The 25,064-nt window shown below is 38.7% G+C and overlaps 1 protein-coding gene across 5 annotated transcripts in view; it reads left to right on the forward strand.

The window, feature by feature from the left end:
• LOC140467305 (copine-8-like) overlaps positions 1–25,064 on the forward strand; it is a 594,693-nt gene that overhangs the window by 355,102 nt on the left and 214,527 nt on the right. For all 5 annotated transcript variants that reach the window (XM_072563573.1, XM_072563576.1, XM_072563574.1 and 2 more), the window contains one exon: positions 20,261–20,302. In XM_072563573.1, coding sequence (XP_072419674.1) covers positions 20,261–20,302 — 42 coding nt within the window. The remainder of the gene's footprint in view (positions 1–20,260; positions 20,303–25,064) is intronic.

Here is a 25,064-nt window from a genome sequence, read left to right on the forward strand (position 1 = left end):
TTGCAGATCTTCCACCATTTCTTTGTTCCTATTGCTACTTTGCTAGTCTCATTTTCCAGGATTCCAATGTCCACTGTTGCCTCTCTCTTATCATTTAGACACTAAAGAAAACTAGCATTACTAGTTTACTCTCCTATTTCATCTTCTCCCCTCATTGTTTTTCTAGTTATCTTCTGTTGGTGTTTCATGGCTTTCCAATCCTCTGGCTTCTGACTAATCTTCATTACATTATATGATTTTTCTTTTGCTTTAATGTTGTCCCTGACTTCCCTTGTCAGCCATGGTTGCCCCAAACTCCTCGAAGCATGTTCCTTCTTCCTTGGGTGAATTTCTTCGAGGCTTCCCAAATCTCCCCTAGAAACTCCAGCCATTCCTGCTCCACCATCTTCCCTGCGGTGTTCCCCTTCCAATCAACTCTGACCAGCTGCTCCCTCATGTCTTTGTTGCAACCTTTAGTCAATTGTAATATTGACTCCTGCTCCTGCATATTTTTGTAACCAAAACAGTCTGAAGAAATAGAAATGTTTGCATGTCCATTCATGTATTGTGGAACCTACTACTCAAAGGAGTAGAATCATGGTCTGATGAATCATCTCACTAAAGCCACATATTGGATTATTGTCATTGCACTTTGTTTTGTAATTTTATGATTTTAATTACTTTTTATTTTTGACCCTGTTATCAATTTTGGATTGTGAGTTGGAAATGACTTGTGAACTGTGTGATAGCTTGTGGTTGGAGAAAAAGGACAGACCAAAGAAGCTTTGATTGTTTCTGAGGCCAGCCCTAGAGGGTTATTACAGGCTTATTTTTGATTAAAAGGGTTCCAACAGACACAGTGACCTCAGGAAGAGCATTGCATTTAAACAGATAGCAGAAGTTGGCTATTGACGAAGCGAGTACCTGGGAATTGGTTCCAGTAAGTCTGGAAGAGACCCTGTGTTCAAACAGATGGCAGTTGTCGAATGGTAGTGAGGACTTGGGAAGAGTCGATCAATCTATCAGGACTGAAGTTGTTTTGTTGGACTATATTTTCTGGGAGATGGTTTTCAGCTGTTGCTGAGACAGCATGAAGATTGTAAAGCTTCCTGTCAAATCTACTACACCAGCTTCCAAAAGCCCAAAGAGTGGAAAGCTGAGTTAGATGTATTGCTGTCATTATGTGGGTGTTCTCATTTCAGAAAAGCAACCAAGGAGTCCATATTTATGCCTGTGAAACAACATATCATGTAACTCAATTTAATAGTCTGGTGAGTTTTGTTAATTTATTTATCCCTTAGCTATGTTTGTTTGTTTGTTTGTTTTGAGTATGGGGGACTAAAAGCAAATGGTTTGGATTTAAAGTATATACCTCGGCTTACCATGTTGTTTTACTGTTCCTCTATTCAAGTTATTGTGTACTATTTGAGGGTCTTTGACAGTTTAATGTCACCTATGTTGTGAATACATAAGTAAAGGGGCTGCTTTGGTTTAGCTATCTGAATCCATGTCATAACACTGCACATAGAATTATAATGAATTAAATTAAAACGTTATGTACACAATGCAGAGGAAAGGATTGAGAAGTTGTATGCACAAAAGAAAAAGTATATCTGATTAATATTAAAATATTTATAAATTATTAATCATTGATAAACTACTGAATGAGGGTAGATTTTTGTGACAATCAGTGGATTTCCTGTAATGTTAGCCTCACACAACTGGTTCACAGTATCAAGTGATCAGAAGATCAGAAGAAAATCAAGATAGGAGCTAATGCCAACATATTACCACTATGCACATTGAGCAAGGAGCACTCTATGGCACAGCCTATGAGCAATCTTCTCACAGCATAGAAATCATCATCAGTGCCTTACATTGGCAAAATCACACTTCAGTGACAATATACAGGGCCATCTTGAGTTCTGGAAATATATGAATGATACAAAAAATGGTTTATCCATGGTTGAAATAGCAGTATTGCTGCGTAGTCACAGTTCATGAGATTCAAGCATCACCCACTGAGGTGGACAGACTGCACATGAAACAATCAAATCCAACAGTGGTATCAAACAGCTGTCCCCAGAGCATTTTGATGCAGTTGGCAATTTCAAAGGTGATGCAGAATGTCATCTCAAGGATTGTTTCTTTAAAGAAGTGAAGTGTGTGCAATCAGGAAAAGCTTTGAGTGGAACTGAATGACTTGGAGAGAAATGCTAACATTCAGAAGATCAGTCACAGATCAGTATAGCTCCACCACATGAATCTGAAAGAAAAAGAGATGTATGGCTAGATTCAAGGTACCTTAACCTCTCACTTAAAAGGTGTCCACAAAAAAAAATTAGTGCTGGAAGAATTTGATCCTAAATTTTACAGCGCCAAATTCTTTTCCAAGCTAGATGTGAAGCTTGGTCTATCCATATTGGTCTATCCATATAGAAGAAGAGTCCCAACAGTTCATGATATTTGAGATTCCATTTGGGTGTTACTGTTTCTGATGGTTACCATTTGAGTTATCAGTTAACCAGTAAATACTTCAGCAGTATATGAGTATGACCCTTACACGGTGGCTCAGTGGTTAGCACTGTTGCCTCACCGCACCAGGGTTCCAGGTTTGATTCTAGCCTCGGGTGACTGTCTGTGTGGATTTTGCATGTTCTCCCCATGTCTGCGTGGGTTTCCTCCGGGTGCTCAGGTTTCCTCCCACAATCCAATGATGTGCAGGTCAGGTGAATTGGCTATGCTAAATTGCCCATAGTGTTAGGTGCATTAGTCAGAGGGAAATGGGTCTGGGTGGGTTACTCTTCGGAGGGTCGGTGTGGACTTGTTGGGCTGAAGGGCCTGTCTCCACACTGTAGGGAATCTAATCTAATCTAATTAAGAATATGCCTTGTCATGTTTACACAGCTGATGACATCGCAGTCATGAGTAAGATGATGGGAGAGCTGTAGCTTGACAACAGTACAATGACATGGACTGACATTTACCAATGTGATGTGTCAGGTCAAAGGCAGCGAAATTAACTTTTTTTAGGTCTTTATACATTACCCATGTAGTTTGTTCTGAGGCAGGCATGATTGCAGATTTTAAACAAAGATCAAAACTGCAGCATAAAAAAGGATCTGTGATGTTGACGAAGATTTTTAATCTTCCTTTCATACACATTTCCATTGAGGTTAGAAATATATCTCCACTGAGAAGGCCATGCAAGAAGCATGCCTCTAAGTGTGGCATGACAACCACCAATGCATCTTCCAATCTTTTGAAGCAGATTCTGTTGCCCATTTCAAATCAACCTGTTAGAGTCATAGAGATGTAAAGCATGGAAACAAACTCTTCAGTCTAACCCGTCCATGCCGACGAGATATCCCAGCCCAATCTAGTCCAACCTGCCAGCACCCGGCCCATATCCCTCCGAACCCTTCCCATTCATATACCCAAATGCCTCTTAAATGTTGCAATTGTACCAGCCTCCACCACTTCCTCTGGCAGCTTATTCCATACACGTACCACCCTCTGCGTGAAAAAGTTGTCCCTTAGTTGTCCCTTTTATAAGAAATAAAATATTAAATCTTTTGGTATAAAGATGAGGAAACAATTGCTCCACACTAAAGTTTGATCTAAAGGAAGCAAACTCTCACCATTTTAGCCATTTTAATTTTATTTTGGTTTATCTCAATTTATAGAGTTATAGAGTCATAGAGATGGAAAGCATGGAAACAGACCCTTCGGTCCAACCCATCCACGCTGACCAGATATCCCAACCCAATCTAGTCCCACCTGCCAGCACCCGGCCCATATCCCTCCAAACCCTTCCTATTAATATACCCATCCAAATGCCTCTTAAATGTTGCAATTGTACCAGCCTCCACCCCATCCTCTGGCAGCTCATTCCATACACGTACCACCCTCTGCGTGAAAAAGTTGCCCCTTAGGTCTCTTTTATATCTTTCCCCTCTCACTCTCAACCTATGCCTTTTAGTTCTGGACTCCCCCACCCCTATTTATCCTATCCGTGCCCCTCATAATTTTGTAAACCTCTATGAGGTCACCCCGCAGCCACTGACGCTCCAGGGAAAACAGCCCCATTCTGTTCAGCCTCTCCCTATAGCTCAAATCCTCCAACCCTGGCAACATCCTTGTAAATCTTTTCTGAACCCTTTCAAGTTTCACAACATCTTTCTGATAGGAAGGAGACCAGAATTGCACACAATATTCCAACAGTGGCCTAACCAATGTCCTGTACAGCTGCAACATGACCTTCCAACTCCTGTACTCAATACTCTGACCAATAAAGGAAAGCATACCAAACGCCTTCTTCACTATCCTATCTACCTACGACTCCACTTTCAAGGAGCTATGAATCTGCACTCCAAGGTCTCTTTGTTCAGCAACACTCCCTAGGACCTTACCATTAAGTGTATAAGTACTGCTAAGATTTGTGGAGCCGGTGGGATTTGAACCCGGGCCTGCTAGTCCAGGGGTACGGACACTAACGCTGTATCGCAAGAACCCTTCCTGTACATTTAAAAAGATGTAGGCTAATCAGAAATACTCAATAGGAGAAAAGTTACAAGTGCTCATGATACCATTTGGATGGTCCTGTTTCATTAGATTTGGTTCAATTGAATTGTTTAAGCAAATTGCTGAATGGATGGACAAAGATGGGTTTTCAAAATTCATTGAATAAACTTGTGCCAATTAATGCTCCTGGTATTTAAAGTAAAGTGGTGGCATGTTTAGGGGGACAGCTGAAACCTGAAAAAAGGATTAAGCAGAAATGTTCCCCTACTGTCAAATTGCAACTGAAAATCTGTTTGGAGACATCCACCATTTTCATGTATACGTAAATAATTTTGAATGAGAATATAGAGAAAATAATGGCTAAATTTATCACAAATTGTCAAAAAGAAAGGGAAGTCTATCAAACTGATGAAGAATAAGAGAAACTAGAGAAAGCCTGAGGCCTGTTAGGGGACTCAGAGATTTGTATTACTGCAGTTTGGTGCAGGTACACAGCAGGGATTTTGGGCAGAGAAAAGGGTCACTAAATTCTGAACTTTTAAACAGCAACTTTGGATGTAAAAGCAAAATGCTGATGAATTTCTGCAGATTTAAGCACTCAATTACATAAAGTATATTGGAGTCATGGAAAGGTGGAACATAGGGCTGTATCTTACACCTGCAATTTGGAGAGACTGACCCCATCCCAGTTCCTTACATATAATTTAGCATAATGACCTTGAGTTAGCAATCTGGTGTCATCCCACCAGTCTCTGAGAATACAAAAGGCTGTATATGCAGTACAGGTGTCTAAATTGGAAGCTCACATGCCCATTTGAAAAAAATGAATTAACAAATTATTGACCTTGTTAAACAGCTGATTAGCTGCAATATTTCATTGTTTAATCCATTTTCCACCAGTCAGGTCAGGAAATTCTGAGACTGCGTCTCAATGTGCTGCTGCAAATAATTATTAAAGCATGGTCAATCATGGTTTAAGCAAGGAAATATATAAATGCTTGAGGAACATTACCAAGGTTGAGAAACTTTAATCAACACGACATGTATCAGCATCAATGAACCACACATTTCATTTTGACTTCTGCCAACTGAACTTCAAACTATGAAGTTAATACTTATAATCCAATGCCACTGATTGCATCCTCAACATAGATTTCAAAACTTACCAACAATTAACAGCAATTATATAAAACATAAATCTTTGCATCTATTCATTTTCTAAAACAACAGTTGGTTTTGAGATGCCAATTAAACAGTTGTCTAGTTGGCACTCCTTAGCTATTTTGCTTGGCCTTCCATTTCTCAGCAATGTCTTCCAATATTATGTCTTTGCATTTTAAAATGCTGAATTAATAAGGTACTTTCCCTATTCCATAGCAATATGCTTAGTAGAATCCCCAGGGATATGTTTCTGCACTGAGGAATTCTCTTCCTTGATCTTTCTATAGATTATCTCAATTTCCAAAATGTCTTCAACAGTAATTTATGGCTTAAATGTACTTAATGCCCATTTCTTCCACATTACTCCCTTTTACTTGACATGGAGTCATGATAGAGCCATAGAGGTGTACAGCACGGAAACAGACCCTTTGGTCCAACTCCTTAGAGTATTTCATTGCAAAAAAAAATCACTAAATAGATTGTAATTTATGGATCATATAGTATTACTTGAAAATAATTGATTGAATTGATAGTGCTTTTGTTGAGATTCTGTTCCATGTAACTCTTAAAATTTAAAAGCTTTGACCAAGATGAGTGATATTGTTATCAGTCATTAATGTTGGCTTTATCTTTTCAATTTCTGATATGTTATCTATTGTTCATTCCTGATCTAAAAGTTTTGAAAGCTCATCCAAATATGTATTGAAAGGCATATTCTTTCTGAAGTGCTAATCTTAAATATACTTTCATTTGCCAGTTTCCACATGGTCCAAATATAATTTGTTATAAAATGTGTTTCAAAGGAAAAACAAGTCGAGCTTGACAGATCTGTCTAACTGTAACATGCTATAATGTAGACCAGTTCTGTAATATGAAATATGGGGTAGTTTATTGTTTATAAACAATTGTGTTGATACATTAATACGTAAAAATATTTAAATATTCACACAAATTATTCAGAGCATTTTGAATCTCTGAATTTTGAAAGGCAAATGTTAATATCTCAAAAGTTGCTTTCAAAATAATAATGAGTGAGAAATATTCACCATTATTTAAATGTAAGTTCTATGGCAACCTGGTGAGGACAAATGCGTGGTGAAACAGAGAAATTGAGATGTTTCTTTCAGAGATGAACCCCTGTGGGTTCCCTTCTTAACTGCATTTTGGAATGTGAAAGTTTTGTTTTTGAACAGTAAATTGGAACTAATTTAACAATAGGAAGTAAGGGCTTGTCTATTTCTTTTTACTTTTAAACTTACTTTAATTTTAGTGTTTACATGCGTGGAGTTTCATTTCTTTCGGTTTATTTTTTTAAAATGCAAAATTTTAAATGTTGAGTTTCTTTCTTTTCTCTCCTGCTTCATCTTGTCTTGCTTTCCATCCCTTTATTTTTCTTTATCTCCATTTAGTAATAGTGATTTCATTACGCTAACTCATATTCTGCTTCAGTCCACAGACATTAAACCAGTCAGGGTGTATGGGTGCTTTCACAATGACCAACTTTGTAGGCAAATCAAGGCACGGATGAACTAATGGCAAATCATCTGGAACAGTAAAATTTGAGGCTTAATCTTCTGGTTGTTAAATGTTCAATTTCTTTTTGAGTTTTTAAAAAAATTAATTCAAGGAATGTGTGTATTATTGGTCAGGCCAATGATTATTGCCCATCCCTTTAGATGCTGCAGGTGAGCCATCTTCTTGAATGGGTGCATTTCATGTGATGTATGTACACACAAAATAAAGGGCCTTGAGAAAGACAGGGAATGATTACTTGTTGCAAAATTACTAGTCCCAGCATTTTAGCTGCGATGTTTATATGGTTATTACAACTAATGGTAACCACAAGGATGTTGATAATAAGGGTTCAACAATGGTAACCCAATTGAATCCCAAAGGGAGATAGATAGATTACTTGTTGCCAGAGATATGTGGTGCAAATATTACTTATCAGTCCAAATCTGAATGTTGTTTGCATATCAGCTTCAGCATCTGAGGAGGTGTGAATGTTCCTGAGTACTGTGCAATCGTCATTAAACATCCCCACTGCTGTCTTAATGTTGGAAGGAATGCCCTTTATGAAGCAGGTGAAGATTGTTAGGCTTACAATACTACACTGAAAAACACCTGCAATATTGTGCTGAGTCTGGAATGGTCTTGAACAACCCCAGCCATCTTCTGCACTGAGGAGAAAGTGAGGACTGCAGATGTGGGAGATCAGAGCTTAAAAATGTGTTGCTGGAAAAGCACAGCAGGTCAGGCAGCATCAAAGAAGCGGGAGGGCTTATGGCCAAAAGAAGGGCTTATGCCCGAAATGTCGATTCTCCTGCACCTTTGATGCTGCCTGACCTGCTGCGCTTTTCCAGCAACACATTTTTAAGCATCTTCTGCACTGAGTATGATTCCAACCAATGGAGATTGTTTTCCCCAATTCCCATTGACTCTGGGTTTTGCTGGTGTTATTTAATGTCATACTTGGTTAAATAATGCCTGGTGTCAAAGGTGTTCTCACCTCACCTCTCAAATTTAGTTCCTTTGTCCATGTTGTATTGAGGTCAAAAGCTAAGTAGCCCTGGCAGAATCTAACCTAGGCATGATGAACAGGTTACCTCTGAGTAAAAGATTTCACTAAAGTCACCATTGTCCTATCACTTTATAATGCTAGTCTCATTAGGGAGAGAAGTGACTAGTGGCAGTTTAACCTGATGGTCACCATGTCTCAGGCAAGGAGAGAGTCTGAGAAGGAGAGCCCTTCATCGTAACCTCAGCCAGAGTGGAAATTGAATCCATGCTGTTGGCATCACTCTACACTATAAATCAGCCATCCAGCCAACCATGCTAATTAACTTACTAATTCTGAGAAAATGCTGCTAGTAACACTGTTCGCAACATTTTCCATCACTTTGGCAATGATTGACAATAAGTTGAGAGAGTGGTGATTGATTTTTTTTCTGTTTTTCTCTGGCCAGAACACACCTGGGTAATTTCCACATTCCGCATTGTTGAGTGAAAATATTATGCATTACTGGCCACATGCTGCCAATAGGATAAGTTTAAATTACAGTCATTTGGGAAGAACTGTCAGCTTTCCTTTTTCAGAGCCTGTTGGCATTTCCTCTTACTTATTCCTGAATCTTAGTAACTTCTATCTTTATTCGCATTTCTTTCTCTATCAATCTGTCATTGAGTAGCTGCCATTGCTCATTGTGATGTTCATTAATTGAAGACCACTGGCAATAAATTGCGCTTTACTGTAGGTTAAATTACCACTTGTGTGAAGCAGCTGTCCTTCTGTTTCCTAATATGGTGGACCCACAGGAAATTCACAGTTCTGGCTGCCTCTTTTGTGGCAGCTTAACAGAGAGAATTTCTCATTATAAGCACTGTTGTGTTCTTTCAAGTTGTCAGTTCTATTATAAATTTTCATCAGTCCATTCAACTGAAATGTCTACTTAATGGTTGTCCCATCAAAGGGATGGAGTAGCTGTCACAGAAAGTCCATCTTTAGTTCAAAAGGTTTTGTAGGCTAATGGCTGACTGAGTCACATGTCAGCACAACATAACAAAAAAGGCCTTGAATGGAAGAAAAAACACATCTGGTATTATTTCTTGGTGTTATTTTGTGCAGGATGAAATGTTTTGATCAAGGTTACATTGTTCCAGCTTTTCTCACTTTACCTCATTAAGTCAAGTACAGATTCCTACAAATGTTCTGTTTGAGGAAGATTAACTTGAATTACTGTAGGTTTTTGAGGCAACTTATTCTTGCTGATTTTCATGCACCATCACCGTTTTGGATTTCACCCATATCTCTTCAGCTAAAGCTAAAGCACTGAGTTGTGAACAACAATTAGGAGTGTACAAGTATAAAGAATCATGAATACAAAGAGAAAGGCAAATGGTTACTCTTTAAAATTAGGGTAAAATTGTCACTGGGACCTGGAAGCCATTCTGCAAGGTCTGAAAGTACACAGGATAGTTTCAAGCAGGCAACATGTCCATCTTCTTCCTCAACCAAGGTTTCCCCACCACCGTGGTTGACAGGGGCGTCACTCATGTCCAACTTATCTCCCGCACTTCAGACCTCACCTCCTCTCTTTCTTCCCACAGCATCAACAGGGTCTCCCTGGTCCTCACTTATCATCCCACCAGCATCCACATCCAAAGGATCATCAGCTGCCATTTCTGCCCCGTCCAGTGAGGTGCCACCACCAGACACACAAATTTCCCTTCCCTCCCTTGTCAGCCTTCCTCAGGTACCATTCTCTAGTGGAAGTTGGTGATCATGAGAGTTCAGAAGAGAGCTTTGAAAGCTTCAATGATCAGGAGAGATGAGGAGAGAGGTTTATTTCTGATGGATCAGCGATTATAGCGTTAGCTTGGACGAAACACACATGCACTTTCGAGAAGTGCTTCCAAATCAAAGATGGTTTAGAAATGGGAACCTTGTTAAAATGCAAATACCTACCTCTTTAAAAACTTAGATGCTGCCTGAGATTGAATTGGTCATTAACATTTCCTCCTGCCTTCCTTAAAACCAGAAGTGCCTGAGCCTGACATTGAATTGGATTGGATTTGAAATTAACTTTTTCCCTTCTAACCTGACCCAGACGCAAATATCTTTTGGTGGATAAAATGAAACTTTTAATAGATCCATCAGGATACTTCAGGAGTCACAGAAAAGCAGTGAAAAAAATATAGATTGGGCTGAAGATTGGGAAGTTGTAGGACAAATAGTTGGATGAAGAGGCAAAGACAAGGACAGATTCTGTGTCAGGCATGCTAATTTTTAGCTGTCCTGCAGCGAAGGAGATGAGCCTTTGAATAGTTCTGTGCAGTTAGAATGAAGAAGTTTGAGAAATCATTAAGCGTTTATGAGTTGAAGTAACAAATCTGAAGAAGTTGTGGAAAGCTGAGAAAGTGGGACGGTTGCTGGCTCTGTACTGGTGTAGGTGGTGAGCAGCTCAGCAAGCATTAATCTGACAGTGGAGCTAAGAGAATGGGGATTAAAGAGCCCTGTATTTACTTCATATAAGATTCGCACTCATGGAAAACCGAGAAACATTAGTGAAGCTAACAGCTGGTGAAGGGTGCTGGAGTTTGGTTATAAAGCTCGGAGAGAAGGAACGCAAGGCAGGAGGATGATCAACTGGAACAGGAGCAGTCGTTGAGCCAGTCTATGACAGAAAAGTTCTTGATGAGATGTTTGGAGGCCAGATTGATATAAGAGAAGAATTACAATCCTTTGTGAAATTTAATGAGATTTAATGACCTGTCATCTTATTAACCTCTGGAAAGAGTTGCTGAGGAATCCATGAGATCTATCATGATTGAACTTGCTACTTGATGTATGGTGGAGGATATTCGATCACAGTATATTACACTGGTTTATCAAATGTTACAAAGGTCCTTCTTATTTAATATTGCTTTGAGGACTGAAGTTCTGCAGGTTTGTGGAAAAATATTTAATTCAAGTTTTCTGGCAATATCTAGAATGGTATCTTTTTAAAAGGACAGTGGAGAGGTCACAATGTACATTTGAGATTCTTTTTATCAAAAAATTCCTAGAAATCACATACCTGATAGGAACTACTTCCTGTGCAGTAGACCATGATAGGGCTGTCTTTGAACTGTGACTGGCTTAGACAGGTTGTTACTTTATCTTGTTCAGTTGGAGAAAAGCCTGCTTAGAACAGGCTACCTAGCTATTCTTTCCCATTTCCAAAAAGAAAATCCTTGTATTCAATTCAGGGTGAAACTATTTTCTTTTTTCTTTTGATAGAATGATTGCAAGATAATCTCAAGATTATATTTCCTGAGCAAACTTTGACAGCAATTCCTTTTTGGAGACAAATATGAATGATTGGTCACTTTATCACATGTGACATAACAGCAGAGTTACAGACAAACATTTTACAGAAATCAGAGTTAATGTTTCATGTTGGGTGATACTTCTTGTGTTCTGTGGAAGGGTCTCTTGACCCGAAACGTTAACTCCGATTTTTCTGCACAGATGCTGCCAGATCTGAGGAGCTTTTCCAATATTTCTATTTGTGTGTATTCCAGGGTTATGCATTACTACTGTGTACGTTAACCAATTATTGCATCTTTATTGAATACATTTTATTTGGATAACAAATCAATATTGTGTTTATTAAGAACTCCAGTCAATAGACGTTTTGTTTGAAACCTTCTATAGTTAAGATACCTAATTGGTCATCTTGCGAGCGGGAAAAAATAATTTTTATTATGGGACAACCTTAGAAGCAGAACAGAGACTGAATTCATGGCTGATCCTCTGATCCAAGCACAGAGGACCTTCTAGACCCCAGGGCTCAGGTTACTATCCCCTAATAATCGACTTTCCCAAGCCCTGATGTAGATTAATGGGGCTTGAGTGACAGTGCATTCCTCCATCCTTGATCATATTACATCTGAATTCTGGTTTTTAAGATAAGTTGTGCATGTCTTGCAGATTGTATAACTGTTCTAACTTGTGCAGTCCAGAGTTTTGATGCAAAGCTGTGGTATTTTATGGCTTTATTCTCTTGATAATTCCTCTAGGTCTCCCCTTTTGTTGACTTTAAAAATAAACATTACTGAACACTTATGAATTGTGTGAAAAATTAGTCATCTGTTCTGAGATCATGACACAATTTGGTGATCTGGTCCAGGTTCATAGCAATTCGGAACGAGTTTCTCTCCAGCCTTACCATCATGTACAGTATAATATTAGCATAGCTTGCTGCTGAGTGGTTTGGCCTGAACTTGCATTAAGACTTAAAGATCCCAGATGAGTTCAGAGTTGCAGAAGCAGGAAACTTGACAGTGGTCCAGAGTATGACATAGAAAAAATAAAAAGGCAGAAATTAATTCATGGTGATGTTGATGCGCCAAGTCACTGAGATGTAATTTTTTTGTGGGTCTTATGCCAAAAAAAGGTAAAGGTAAAGTAAGCTTAATGTGTGGAGCAAGATGTATGGCTCCCAATGTCGAGATAGGCCTCACCAGATTTCTCAGTCTGCCACAAATTTCACCACAGCCAACATGGCTTAGACCCTATGAGAATTCAATCCAATGAGATGAACTTACAAAGGGGGGGGATAAGAAGAGAAGATAGAGATCATAATCGTAAAAACAATTGATGAGGAGAATTATTTAACCTATCCTTCCATTAAAAATGATCGCTGACGTTACCTGTTGAATAACTCCATAGTTTTGTTAGCTCTGCTAGCTTGATGATTAATCAGGACATATTTCATGAAATCAGTCCTGAACTTGTATTTGACAGTCTTGTAGAAATGTCCTTTTGTCCTACATTCATGCTTTAATTTGAAATAATCTTTAAGATTCATCTTTTCTATTCAATATAGAGGTCTTATTCTCCTTTGTCATCCACATCTTTTCAAGGCCAATCTTTACAACCTTATTCATAACTCAGTCACCTGACACAGGATTCAGTTTGTGAATCTTCTCTAGAATTGTAAATATAATTTTTGTGTCAATGAGCCATCATTCCCTATGGGTCAGAATACTACTGAAACATTTCACTTTTAACCATGTTTCTTTTATTAATTAAAAAAAGTACTGTTATATCATATTGCATAAAATATGGGATTTTCAGCCATTCAATCATGAGATATTGGAGAGCAATGTGATATTTTTCATACTGTTGATGTAAACTTCTATCTGTACCAGAAGCATGCCAGTTGTGAATTTACTTTGTGTGCTGACATGCTTTTTTTCCCCCATTTTATTGAATTGTCCTTCACAAAAAGCAGCCGTAGCCATTCCTATTCCACTAATCTCTCATTATCTCAACAGGAATCACAGCAGCCTTTGCTATCCTAGCTTAAGATGTTGAGCATCTTAAATCAAGTAAATGCTTGATGTTCTTTAATGCCACATTTTACCTGACACTAGTATGTACCCATACCTTCAATATTGATGCTGCTGTCACTTGACAAGGTGATAATGAAATTCAGTGTTTGCTTGCATGAAGCCCTGTGCCTAACTTTTCGTCCTTGAAATCCCATGATTTCATCAATTCAGAAGCAAAATACACATATGCCTTTGAGTAAAATGTACTTTCAATGTGAAGGAAAAGTTGTTAAAGTGATCTAGATCCAACAGGAATACCAAAGCATGTTGTGTGTTTTAATAATTTTGTCTTTGAATTGATGTTACATTGTAATTATTTTCTTCAGTTGGAAGACAACTGGGACATTTTTGTAGAAATTAGAGAAAGTTGTGCTCATCTTTCAAGCCTTAAATTGTGTTAAATCAGGAATTAAATAATATTTAGGTAAGCCTCTGACATATCTGTGACCTTGATGGTTATTTAATCATAGTCGAGTGTGGTGCTGGTAAAGCACAGCATGTCAGGCAGCATCCGAGGAGCTGGAGAATCAACGTTTCAGGCAAGAACTCTTAACTAGGAATGAGGCTTGTGAGCCGAGGGGATAGAGATTTAATTGTAATCTAGCTGAAGTTAGAGCCTGTGCAGTTCAGAACATGTTTCTCTTTAGTCTTACCATGAAGTATAATATAAAAATTAACATAATTTAACAGCTACTGAGAAGTTTGATCTGAACTTTTATTAAGACTTGAAGAACCCAGATGGTTCTGAGGAAGAGTCACTGGACCCGAAACGTCAACTTTGATTTCTCTTCACAGATGCTGCCGGACCTGCTGAGCTTTTCCAGCAACTTTTGTTTTTGTTCCAGATGATTTCAGGGTTGTAGAGGCAGGAGGTTTGAAAACCTCAGGCAAGCTGCTCATGCAATTATAACTCAGAAAGAGTTCTAAAACCGTCACTTTCATTCTGAATTGACCCTCCTTCCTCAATTTTATTGTTGACTTTCCTGGCCCCTGGGAACTGTGCAGAAGCAGTAAATTTTAAAATGGATATGTGATTGTTCTAAAATACATTCATAAACATTCATTATAAATGGCAACAGGTACATGAGTGGCTATCTGAGGTTTGATTGCCTTTCGCATTTTGAACAAACCTCCCAATGCTCTTCCACCCGTTGCGTGGGTATTAGCTTTGAGCCTTTTCTTTAGGGTGCACTGGAACAGACTTTTTGTTTCTGTAAATTACTAACCTTCCCAGCACCCTTCTTGTCCTGTTTCTATTTGTCACTTGACTCCACGGCTGGCTCCAATAATGTGTCTGACTTGCAGGTTTGCACATTAAGACAGGTTGAGATTCCAGTTGTGTCACAGAACTCAAGAGTTTTACACATTAGTCAGATCCCTACCTGATTCTACTCGAAGCCTTTCCCAAACTTGTTGTGGCAAGCGATAGTATGTTGGGAATGTAATGGAACATATGGCTATCATTTTGACCACGTGTCCATTTCTATGCCATCAATCTTTCAGTATAGCAGCTGGTAATGGTTAACAAATTTTCAAAAGTCTTTACTGTTTTAATTGCTGATGAGTATTAAACTTCATGTCTCTGATTCATTTCCCATTTTATGCTTTTAAACATGAGAGGGTTGATAAATGTCAATGGCATAATTAACATGGCTATGGGTTTTGTTTTGTAAATTACTTTTAATGATTAAGTTTAATAACTTGGCACATGGATGAGCTGAGTAAACAGTACTGTTTAGTTACGTAAAATCTGGTCAGTCACAGGTTGTGGATTGATAGTGACGAAAATGTTTTGTTTTGTGTGTGATAATCTTGTTTTCATATGAACCAGATTACCACTTACCAATATATTAAGGCTTGGTAAAAACAATTTTTCAAAAATGTAACTCATCTGTGCTGACTCATGGATGGTTTTACATCAAGTGACAAATTTATTGATATGCAAATAAGTATCATAGAATCCCCACAATGTTGAAACAGGCCCTTTGGGCCAACAAGTCCACACCAACCCTCTGAAGAGTAACCCACCCAGCCCCATTCCGTTATCCTATTATCCTACATTTACCCCTGACTAATGCACCTAACTTAGACATCTCTGAAAATTATGGGAAATTTAGCATAGCCAATTCATCTAACTGCACATCTTTGGATTGTGGGAGGAAACCGATGCAGACACAGAGAGAATGTGCTAACTCTGCACAGTCACCAAGGCTGGATCAACCCTGGGTCCTTAGCACTGTGAGGCTGCAGTGCTAACCACTAAGCCACCATGCCACATAAACTTAAGAATGAATTTTTTTTCTGAAATCAAGACCAACTTTCAAACATGTTTGCTTCCAGATTGGTAATTATACTCAAATTAGAAACTCTATCCTAAAGTATCATATAAATGAAGCAGGATATATTTAATAAAATTATTTTTGTCCACTTACATTCACAGTTGCTGCACTCCCATTACATTTTGTACCTATCTGGGAATCTACTTCTCCTGTGCATTCCATAATCCTCAAATAGACTGGCAGGCTATAGTAAACGACTTTGTCTTGTTGCTTATGCAGTTTGTACATCATCAACCTTTTAACATATTGATCCTGCGAAACTACTGGAACAATGTCATTACAAACCAGACTAAAGGCATACACATGTGTAATGTCTCCATTTCAAGTTTTTAAAGGTAACGTCCACTTTAACAAGGGCAAAAGAAATGTGATAGAAAATTAGCTGTCTGTTGTACTGTCCAATTTTCCTTATAAAGGAAAATAAGGCAAGGTGTATAATGTGCACCCTATTCGTTGGGTCCCTCTTTGGTATCATCATAAAGTTAAATTTTACTTCTAGAAAAACAAAACATATGGGAGAGAACCGATGTGATGAAATGCCATTTTCTGTAAAAAAAAAGGAAAATTTTAGCTGGGCATGTTAAGCATTTGTAAATGAGCATCTCACTGCATCAATTCAGTAATAAGTTGTAAGGAATTGTTTTATTGCTATAAACTACTAAATTAAAATTAACAATGCAATTTACATATAAGGAGAAAGTAGAAACAATCCAGCTATGCTTTCAGCACTTTTTCTTATATTCCTATTTGTTATCTCAGCATGTTTTTGTTTTAATCTTCTTCTTCCTATTTGAACCAATATAAAAAGAGAAATTAGCACTGAATTACTTTGATTCCCTGGTGTCAGATGATACTGCATGCCCCTACCTGTGCAATATTTATGTGATATTACATCAATTAAGATTATCCTGCTGCTAACAGTCCTTGCTTCTGTCTTTCCTCAGAGGAAATAATACAAATTCTGCATAGCAACACAAGAAGTGGAGTTATGTGAACACACTTCTCTCATACTCTTCTCAGAAAATTCCTCAGTGCTCCTGTCATCTGGCAGAAGATTGGCAGAAACAAATAGTGTGTATCAGAATTTCTGCCCTTCTTCCACAATGATGTTACAGCAGCCAATTGGGACAATCTCAGTTTCTGTTGACTCTATTGCCATCAAGCAGTGCATTTGAAATACTGATTACTGCATTAAGATGTCTTCAGCTGTTTGGCCAATTACCTTTAACTTGAGGTTATCCACTAATAAATTACTTATTTGGTCTGCCTAAACCCTTCCTGATTTTAAATTCTCAAAACTCCTCTTAGCCTTCATTGCTGTAAGAAACAGAACCATCACTTCACCCATCTGTTTCCATGTTTGTAATCCCTCATTCCATGGGTGGCACAGTGGCTCAGTGGTTAGCACTGCTGCCTCATAGCACCAGTGACCTGTGTTCAATTCCAATCTTGGGCAGTTGTCTGTGTGGAGTTTGCACGTTCTCCCTGTGTCTGCGTGGGTTTCCTCTGGGTGCTCTGGTTTCTTCCCATAGTCAAAAGATGTGCAGGTCAGGTGAATTGGCCATGCTAAGTTGCCCATAGTGTTCAAGAATGTGTAGGCTAGGTGCATTAGTCAGGGATAAACATAGGTAGGGTAGGGTCTGGGTGGGTTACTCTTTGGAGGGTCGGTATGGACTTGTTGGGCTGAAGGGCCTGTTTGCACACTGTCGGGATTCTATTCCTGGAAATGTTTCACTTTTTTTCCCAAACCTCTTCCAAACTCTGCAGAAGGATACATACTGCTTCTGTAATGTTTTATGTAGATTTCACTTTCTGGCCGTTAAATTCTATGCCTCAATGTGTAAAGCCCAGGATTCCATCTTGAACAAATTAATTTCGGCAGTTCAAAAAGGCAGATGCCCACCACCTTCTCCAGATGGGCAAAAATGCTGGCCAGGCCAGCGGAGCTGTCATTCCCTGTATGAATAAAAGGTCTTTTGGAATAAACCGCTTTTAAGGTCTGTTCGTAATGTTTAATTGTTTTTGCAAAATTACACCTAGATCGTTCTGTTTTGTGGCCTTTTTACAATTTTAGGATGAAAAATGTTCGTTACCTAACATTTAGGTTACTACGGTTAGATGCAGTGGAGCTAACCAGTTGGATACAAAATTGACTTGAAGGTAGGAGGCAGAGGATGGAAGAGGGTTGCTTTTCAGACTGGAGGACTGTGATCAGTGATGTGCCGTTAGGATATGTGCGGGGTTCATTGCTTTTCATCGTTTATATAAATGATTTGGATGTAACTATAGGAGGTATGGTTGGTAAGTTTGCAGGTGACACCAAAATAGATGGTGTAGTGGACAGTGAAGACAGTTATCTTGGAGTACAATGGAACCTTGATCAGATGGGCCAATAGGTTGAGGAGTGGCAGATGGAATTTAATTTATATAAATATGAGGTGTTGCATTTTGCTAAGGCAAAACAGGACATGACTTATATAGGTAATGTTAGGGTCGTTGGCAGTGTTGCCAAACAAAGAAGCCTTAGGGTGCAGATGCCTAGCTCCTTGAAAGTGGAATCACAAGTAGACAGAGTAATGAAGAAGGCATTTAGCACGCTTGCCTTCAATGGTGAGTGTATTTAGTTTAGAAGTTGGGATGTCATGTATAGCTGTGCAGGACCATTGGTGAGGATACTTTTAGAATACTGCACACAATTCTGGTCACCCTTCTATTGGAGAGATGTTGTTAGACTTGAGAAAGTGCAGTAAAGACTTATGAGGATGTTGCTAGGACTGAAGGGTTTGAGTTATAGGAAAAGGCTGAATAGGCTACCACTTGTTTCCATGGAGCCTCGATGGTTGAGGAGGGACCTTATAGAGATTTATAAAATTATGAGGTGCATTGATAGGGTGAATACCAAGGTCTTTTTCCTAGGATGGGGAAGTCTAAGGCTAGAGGGAATAGGTTGAATGTGAGAGGGGAAAGATTTAAAAATGACCTAAGGGGTAACATTTTCACACAGAGTGTAGTGCATGTATGAAATGAGCTGCCAGAGGAATTGGTGGACAGGCATTGGTGAAGGCAGGTGCAATTACAACACTGAAAAGGCACCTGGATGGGTACATGAAAAGGAAGGGTTTAGAGGGATATGAGGCAAGTGCTGGGAAATAGGGTTAGGTCAGATTGGGATGTCTGGACAGTGCGGACAAATTGGACCAAAGAGTCTGTTTCTGTGCTATATGACTCTACCTGCATTAAAAGCAAATTTTCCAATGAACTAAATGTCTGTATCATAAAGGTTAGCCTGGTCATATTGGATGTTAAAATTCCAAACTCAGATGTTCCATTTTTCTGATATCCTTGTAGGATTTAAACAAGTATATAGGAAGGATTTTTATTAAGTTGGAGAGGGTTCGGAAAAGATTGAGCATGATGTTGCCAAAACTGGAGAGTTTGAATTATAAGGATTTAGATTAAATTCCCTACCGAATGTAAATAGGCCCTTCAGCCCAACATGTCCACACCGACCCTCTGAAGAGTAACCCACCCAGATCCATTCCCCTACCATATATTTACCCCTGACTCTATGGGCAATTTAGCATGGCCATTTCATCTGGATTATGGAGGAAGCCAGAGCACCCAGAGGAAACCCACGCAGAGTTGGGGAGAATGTGCAAACTCCACACATACAGTCAGCTGAGGTAGGAATTGAACCCGGGTCCCTGGCGCTGTGAGGCAGCAGTGCTAGCCACTGTGCCACCCCATAGACTGGAGCTCCTTTCACTGGAATGCAGAGGGTTGACGGGGTACCTTAGAGGTCTCCAAAATCATGAGGGGCATAGATAAGGTGAATGGCAAAGGTCCTTTCTCTCGGGTGGGGAACTTCAAATCTAGGGTCATATTTTTAAGTGAGAGGAGAAAGATTTAAAAGGGACCTGAAGGGCAACTTTTTCACAGAGGGTGGTTCATGTGTGGAATGAACTGCCAGAGGAAATGGTAAATGTGGATATAATTACAACATTTAAAAGTAATTTAGATAGGTGCATGAATAAGAAAGGTTTCAAGGAATATGGACCAAATGCAGGCAAATAAATTAAGTTGGTTTGGGAAACTTGGTCAGCATGGACTGAAAGATCTATTTCCATGCCATATGATGTATGAGTCTGTAAGTAAGCAATTACTTGCCGGTAGTCCACAAATGGGTTAGTACATTTTACAAGGATAATTAGGTCCCAACAATGCTTCAAAATCTGACTCATCTAACTTACAGAAATTGTAATCACAGCATCTTTCTGTGGAATTACAGAAAATGTTAACTGTAACAGGTAATCATCTTAAATAATTAACTCACCTCTAGTTTGGCATAGGGCATTAATTATTTTTTTCTTTCTTTACAGAACAATCAAGGTGGAGGTATACGACTGGGACAGAGATGGGAGGTAAGAGTTATGCATTTTAATGACACGTGAAATAGGAATAATCCACTGGAACATAGTTACATTAGATCTGATCAGCCAAAAAGCCAGGTCCTGTTACATTCTGCATCTTAATTGGCTCTTGTGAGTTCTGGAAAGATCAGATACCGTCTGGTCTGCAGTAATTTATGTGTCAGACTGGTGGATATCTTTGTGATTATCATGAATTTTGCTGTGTGCAGCTTCTTTATGGTTGACTCACTGAAGCTTGCTGATTAACTGTTGCACGGTTCGGTGTAATTCACATAGTACCATATGTGTCACTGTCTGTACTGACTACTTGTGTTAACAGGGGCTTCAGTTAAATTTCAATGTACAATATCTATTGGCACAGTGGCTTTTTCTTGCTCTCCATATTTCACTCACGTTTTTAAAAAATTCACATTTATGTTATCAGTAATTCTAAATGTCAGAAGCATCATGTGATAAAGTAACTGGTAATGCAGCACTAAATAATGTTTAATGAGAACTGGATAGGAATCTGAGTAGGCACAGGATTGAAGGTTATAGTGGTTAACTGTGATAATTATGTATAATAGAGAACAAAATTAATCTTCTGGTCTGAAATCACATCTGGAATTGAACTCTGCATCACTCTCTCTCTCTGTTCATCCCACCAATATCAGCCATCAAGGCCTACTTTCTGGAATTATCTTCCTAAATTCCTCTCCCTTTCGATTTCCCTTTACTTTGTTATGAGCCAATCTTGAGCTCTGGCTTTCGACCAAGCTTTTGGTCACTTCCTAACACAGCTCCTTTGTCTTGACATGCATTTTCTTCATTGAAACACATTGGCATGTTTTTCTACTTTGACGGCATCATTTTACTGTTAGATTGATGTTCTGAAATGTTATTAGGGTTTTAAGGGAATTTTCTTTTTGATTTTATTCTTTCACTGCTAACCTGATCACCCATGCCATTAAGATAATTAATTTCAAGTCTGGCTTGAGATTCAATGTTTGCCTCTACATTTAGGTTATGGTTTGGAATATTGCATAAATTGGTCATTTTTGTTTTGCCCCTTTTCTCTGGTCTTTCTGATGATTACTTATTTTCTTCTTAATAAGAATCCTTAACTCAGCATTACATGAAGTTGAATAACCTGTTCTAAGGAAGGGTCACTCGACCCAAAACGCTAATTTTGATTCTCTCCACAGGGCGGCACGGTGGTTCAGTGGTTAGCACTGTTGCCTCACAGCACCAGGGACCCAGGTTGATTCCAGCCTCAGGCGACTGTCTGTGTGGAGTTTTCACATTCTCCCCGTGTCTGCATAGGTTTCCTCCCACAATCCAAAGATGTGCAGGTCAGGTGAATTGACCATGCTAAATTGCCCACAGTGTTAAGCGCATTAGTCAGAGGGAGGTGGGTCTGGGTGGGTTGCTCCTCGAAGGGACGGTGTGGGCTTGTTGGACTGAAGGGCCTGCTTCCATACTATAGGGAATCTAATCTAATCAAATCAGATACTACCAAACCTGCTGAGCTTTTCCAGTCATTTCTGGTTTTGGTTCTGAATAATGTGTTGGCACTTGCTCTGTCACTCCATTCATAGCTAAATCTGTATTGTGTCTAAATTCACTTGATTCATGAAATTAAAGTTCTGTTAGCATTTTTCTAAAGTTAATTCAGATGCATTCTACATGCTGGGAGGAAATTGACTCCAACCGCCCACTGTTAAAAAACACAGCAAAGTCCATGTTTCAGATTTTACTTTAACATAAAGTAAACTTCTGCTGAGAAGTCTTGCTTTCAGAAATACATTTACATCGCTTCACTTTTTAAAAAGTGGATTGCATCTCCATTGTTCTAACATTGTACTCACAAAGGAAACAATAAGAGTTTTTTTCCCCATCAATTTAAGAAATGTTCAACATGAAATATTTTGCAGTGACATCAATATGGATAAAGTTGCTTAATTTTTAATGTGTCTCTGGCTATAGTTTCACAACATGGTGTGAACCAAGAATTTATGTAATTGCTCTAACTGTAATAGGAGACTTGCACCATCTCCTAATCCCCCTACTTCATAGGACACAAGATCAATTTAGTTGTTTTACTCAATTCTTGAGATGGTCAGTTGTATGCTTGCTCTTAATTAGACTTAAAATAAAAAGATCCATCAACAAAATTTCTTTACTAAGTGCAACATTTTTGATTTTTTATAAAACAAAACCAATTAATTGAAAATGCAAAAAAGTGAGCAATTGTCTTTAGGGTGGATGCAATTTGCTCAAGAAATACAATGTCAAGAGGTTTTCCTGATGGTATTGAACAGGCAATCAGGCTTCACATTGAATTCTCAACAAGAGTGCATCAGAAAGGCAAAGAAATGAACTTTGTAGCAATTTCCCTTTGCAGGCTTTTCTCCAACTGAAAGCCAAATAATCTCCAACTTAAATTCGCTTTTCCCTTCTCCTAATCATGAAATCAGTCATGTGTTTTCCCAGAAGTGAGTTCCTGTTGTTTCCAAGAAATGTCCTGTTTAAATAAACGAAATCCAATACCTAAAGTGACATTTTAGTGACCCCCTTAAAAAAAGGAATCCAGTTGTCTTCATAGAACTTGAAATAAATCTGTTTTTTCATAATCCTTCAAAACTCAGGTCTTCAACAAAATATTAAATGTGAAGCCTTCATAACAATTTTGGCCTTGGAGAAAACAAAATACTGTTCTCAAATGTATTAATTAAGGCACGCACAAAGTCTGTTTCCCTCGTTACATATAACTTATATACTGAAACCTTACACTTTCATGGAATTCACTGTGATTCAAACAGCTGCATTATTCATAAAACATTGCATTAAAACAATGTAATTGCCAATGTGAACAATTTTTGAGTGATAAAACTGAATAGTAAACTACATTGGACCAGTCTGATATTCTCTTTTTTTCTTGAATTTTACCACAAAAGTTAAAGGTTACAATCAGCACGAGCCAATATTTCCCTGGGAACATATACTTCAAAATGCAATAGCAATTATAGGGTTTCCTCTTCCCCTGTAGAATATTTCGTGTGATGTCAAATCAGCTTTTTGAAAAAATATCCAACTAGCTTCTCTATTCTTGATTCGTCTTTTTGTAATAGGATTACTCCTACAACAAGATTACTAGCACTCATTGCTATCTTGAAGGGTATGGTGAAATTAGAGTCAGTCAACACTGGTTTGTTGATCAAATTGCTTTCAACCTCTCAAACTCATGCTGAGTACTCCTCTGACCATATTACATTGGCTCTCTTTTGTGACAAATTTGTCAGTGGAGCAACCATATTACTAAAGTTTGGTACAAACCTGCGATAGAAACCACACAACCCAAATACCTCATAATTCCTCATTTAGTTTTAGAGACAGGAAAGTTCACCACAGTTTTTACTTGTATTGTTGTTGACAGTAATTGGCCTTGCCCTGCTATATGCCTTAGGAAAGTGACCACACTTTTCCAAATTCATTTTTGGTTAGGTTTATTACTAAATTGGTTGATTTCAATTTTGTTGATACAGTTTCTAATTGTTTCAAGTGGCCTTTCTAAGTGCACTGTATCCCAATACATTGTCAAGATAAACCACACAGGTAAGTGGTTACCACTTGATGAATTAGTCTCTGAAAAGTGGCAAGGACAGTTTCTACCCCTGATGGCATCACTCAGTAATGGCAAAGATTGTCTGGTATGGCAAAGGCTGATATTGTCTTAGTTCGGAATGTTAGAGGAACCTGTCAGTATCACTGCAACAATTTCATTATGGTATGAAATATCACACAGCCAACTCTGTCTATTCAGTTTTATGAATGAGGAATTGGATAGGAATCTCTCTTTGTTAATATATTGACCTTTGTGTCATTTGTGCAGAATCCAGTTGAACCATAAACTCAGGCGCTAACATGACTGGAGAACTCCAGCTGTTTTGATTGAGTTCAATTTGGCAGTCTCCCAATATGGATTTCTGTTTTTACATGGGCCAGTTTCTGTGGACCTGAGGCTGCTGTTTTGTGGAAGAGGCTCCTCCCACATTCACATCATGTGTTGCAAAAGTTAGACCACCCTGGTGGGTCCCGAAAGGCTTCTTTCAATTTTACAGGTAGCCTTGTGACATCTCCTCATTGTTTTGCATCTAAATATGAAAGCACGGTGCCTAGCCTCCAGAATAGTTCACTGTTAGCCAGCTGGTTGGGAGAGGGCTCGTTTAGTTCTTCTGCCTCATTGTTATTATCTTTTTCAACCTCCACTGACCTTACTACTTGACATCCCATTGTTTGTTTATCCTCCTCCTATCAATGGTATTGCTTTTGTATATTGACATGACTCAGCCAATTCTTTTTCCCAGCAATCTAGGATGTCAATCAAATAATAACCAATCTTTTTGACTATCCTATATGGACCACTGAGTTATGCTTTCCATGATTCACCCGATAAAGGCAATGATACCAATACTTCCTCCCCTGGTTGAAATATTTGTCTTCTTTGGCATGTTGCCTGCCCGTTTCTTCATTTTGCTTGTGAAACTTCAAGCTGAGCCATTGGCTCCTGTGATTTTATTCTTGTCTGAGATGTGGATGTTGCACTCAAGGCTGGCTGCAACCTGTTCCTAGTTTCCCCTGATTTGATCTTCAGGTCATTTCAAATTCAACCACATTGCTATGGGTCCCATGTAGGACAAACCAGGTGAGGATAGTGGGATTTGCTTCCCTAAAGGACATTAGTGAACCAGATGGGTATTTACAGCAATCAACA

The sequence above is a fragment of the Chiloscyllium punctatum genome, chromosome 45 (genome assembly GCF_047496795.1).
Source record: "Chiloscyllium punctatum isolate Juve2018m chromosome 45, sChiPun1.3, whole genome shotgun sequence".
NCBI classification, from domain to species: Eukaryota; Metazoa; Chordata; class Chondrichthyes; order Orectolobiformes; family Hemiscylliidae; genus Chiloscyllium; species Chiloscyllium punctatum.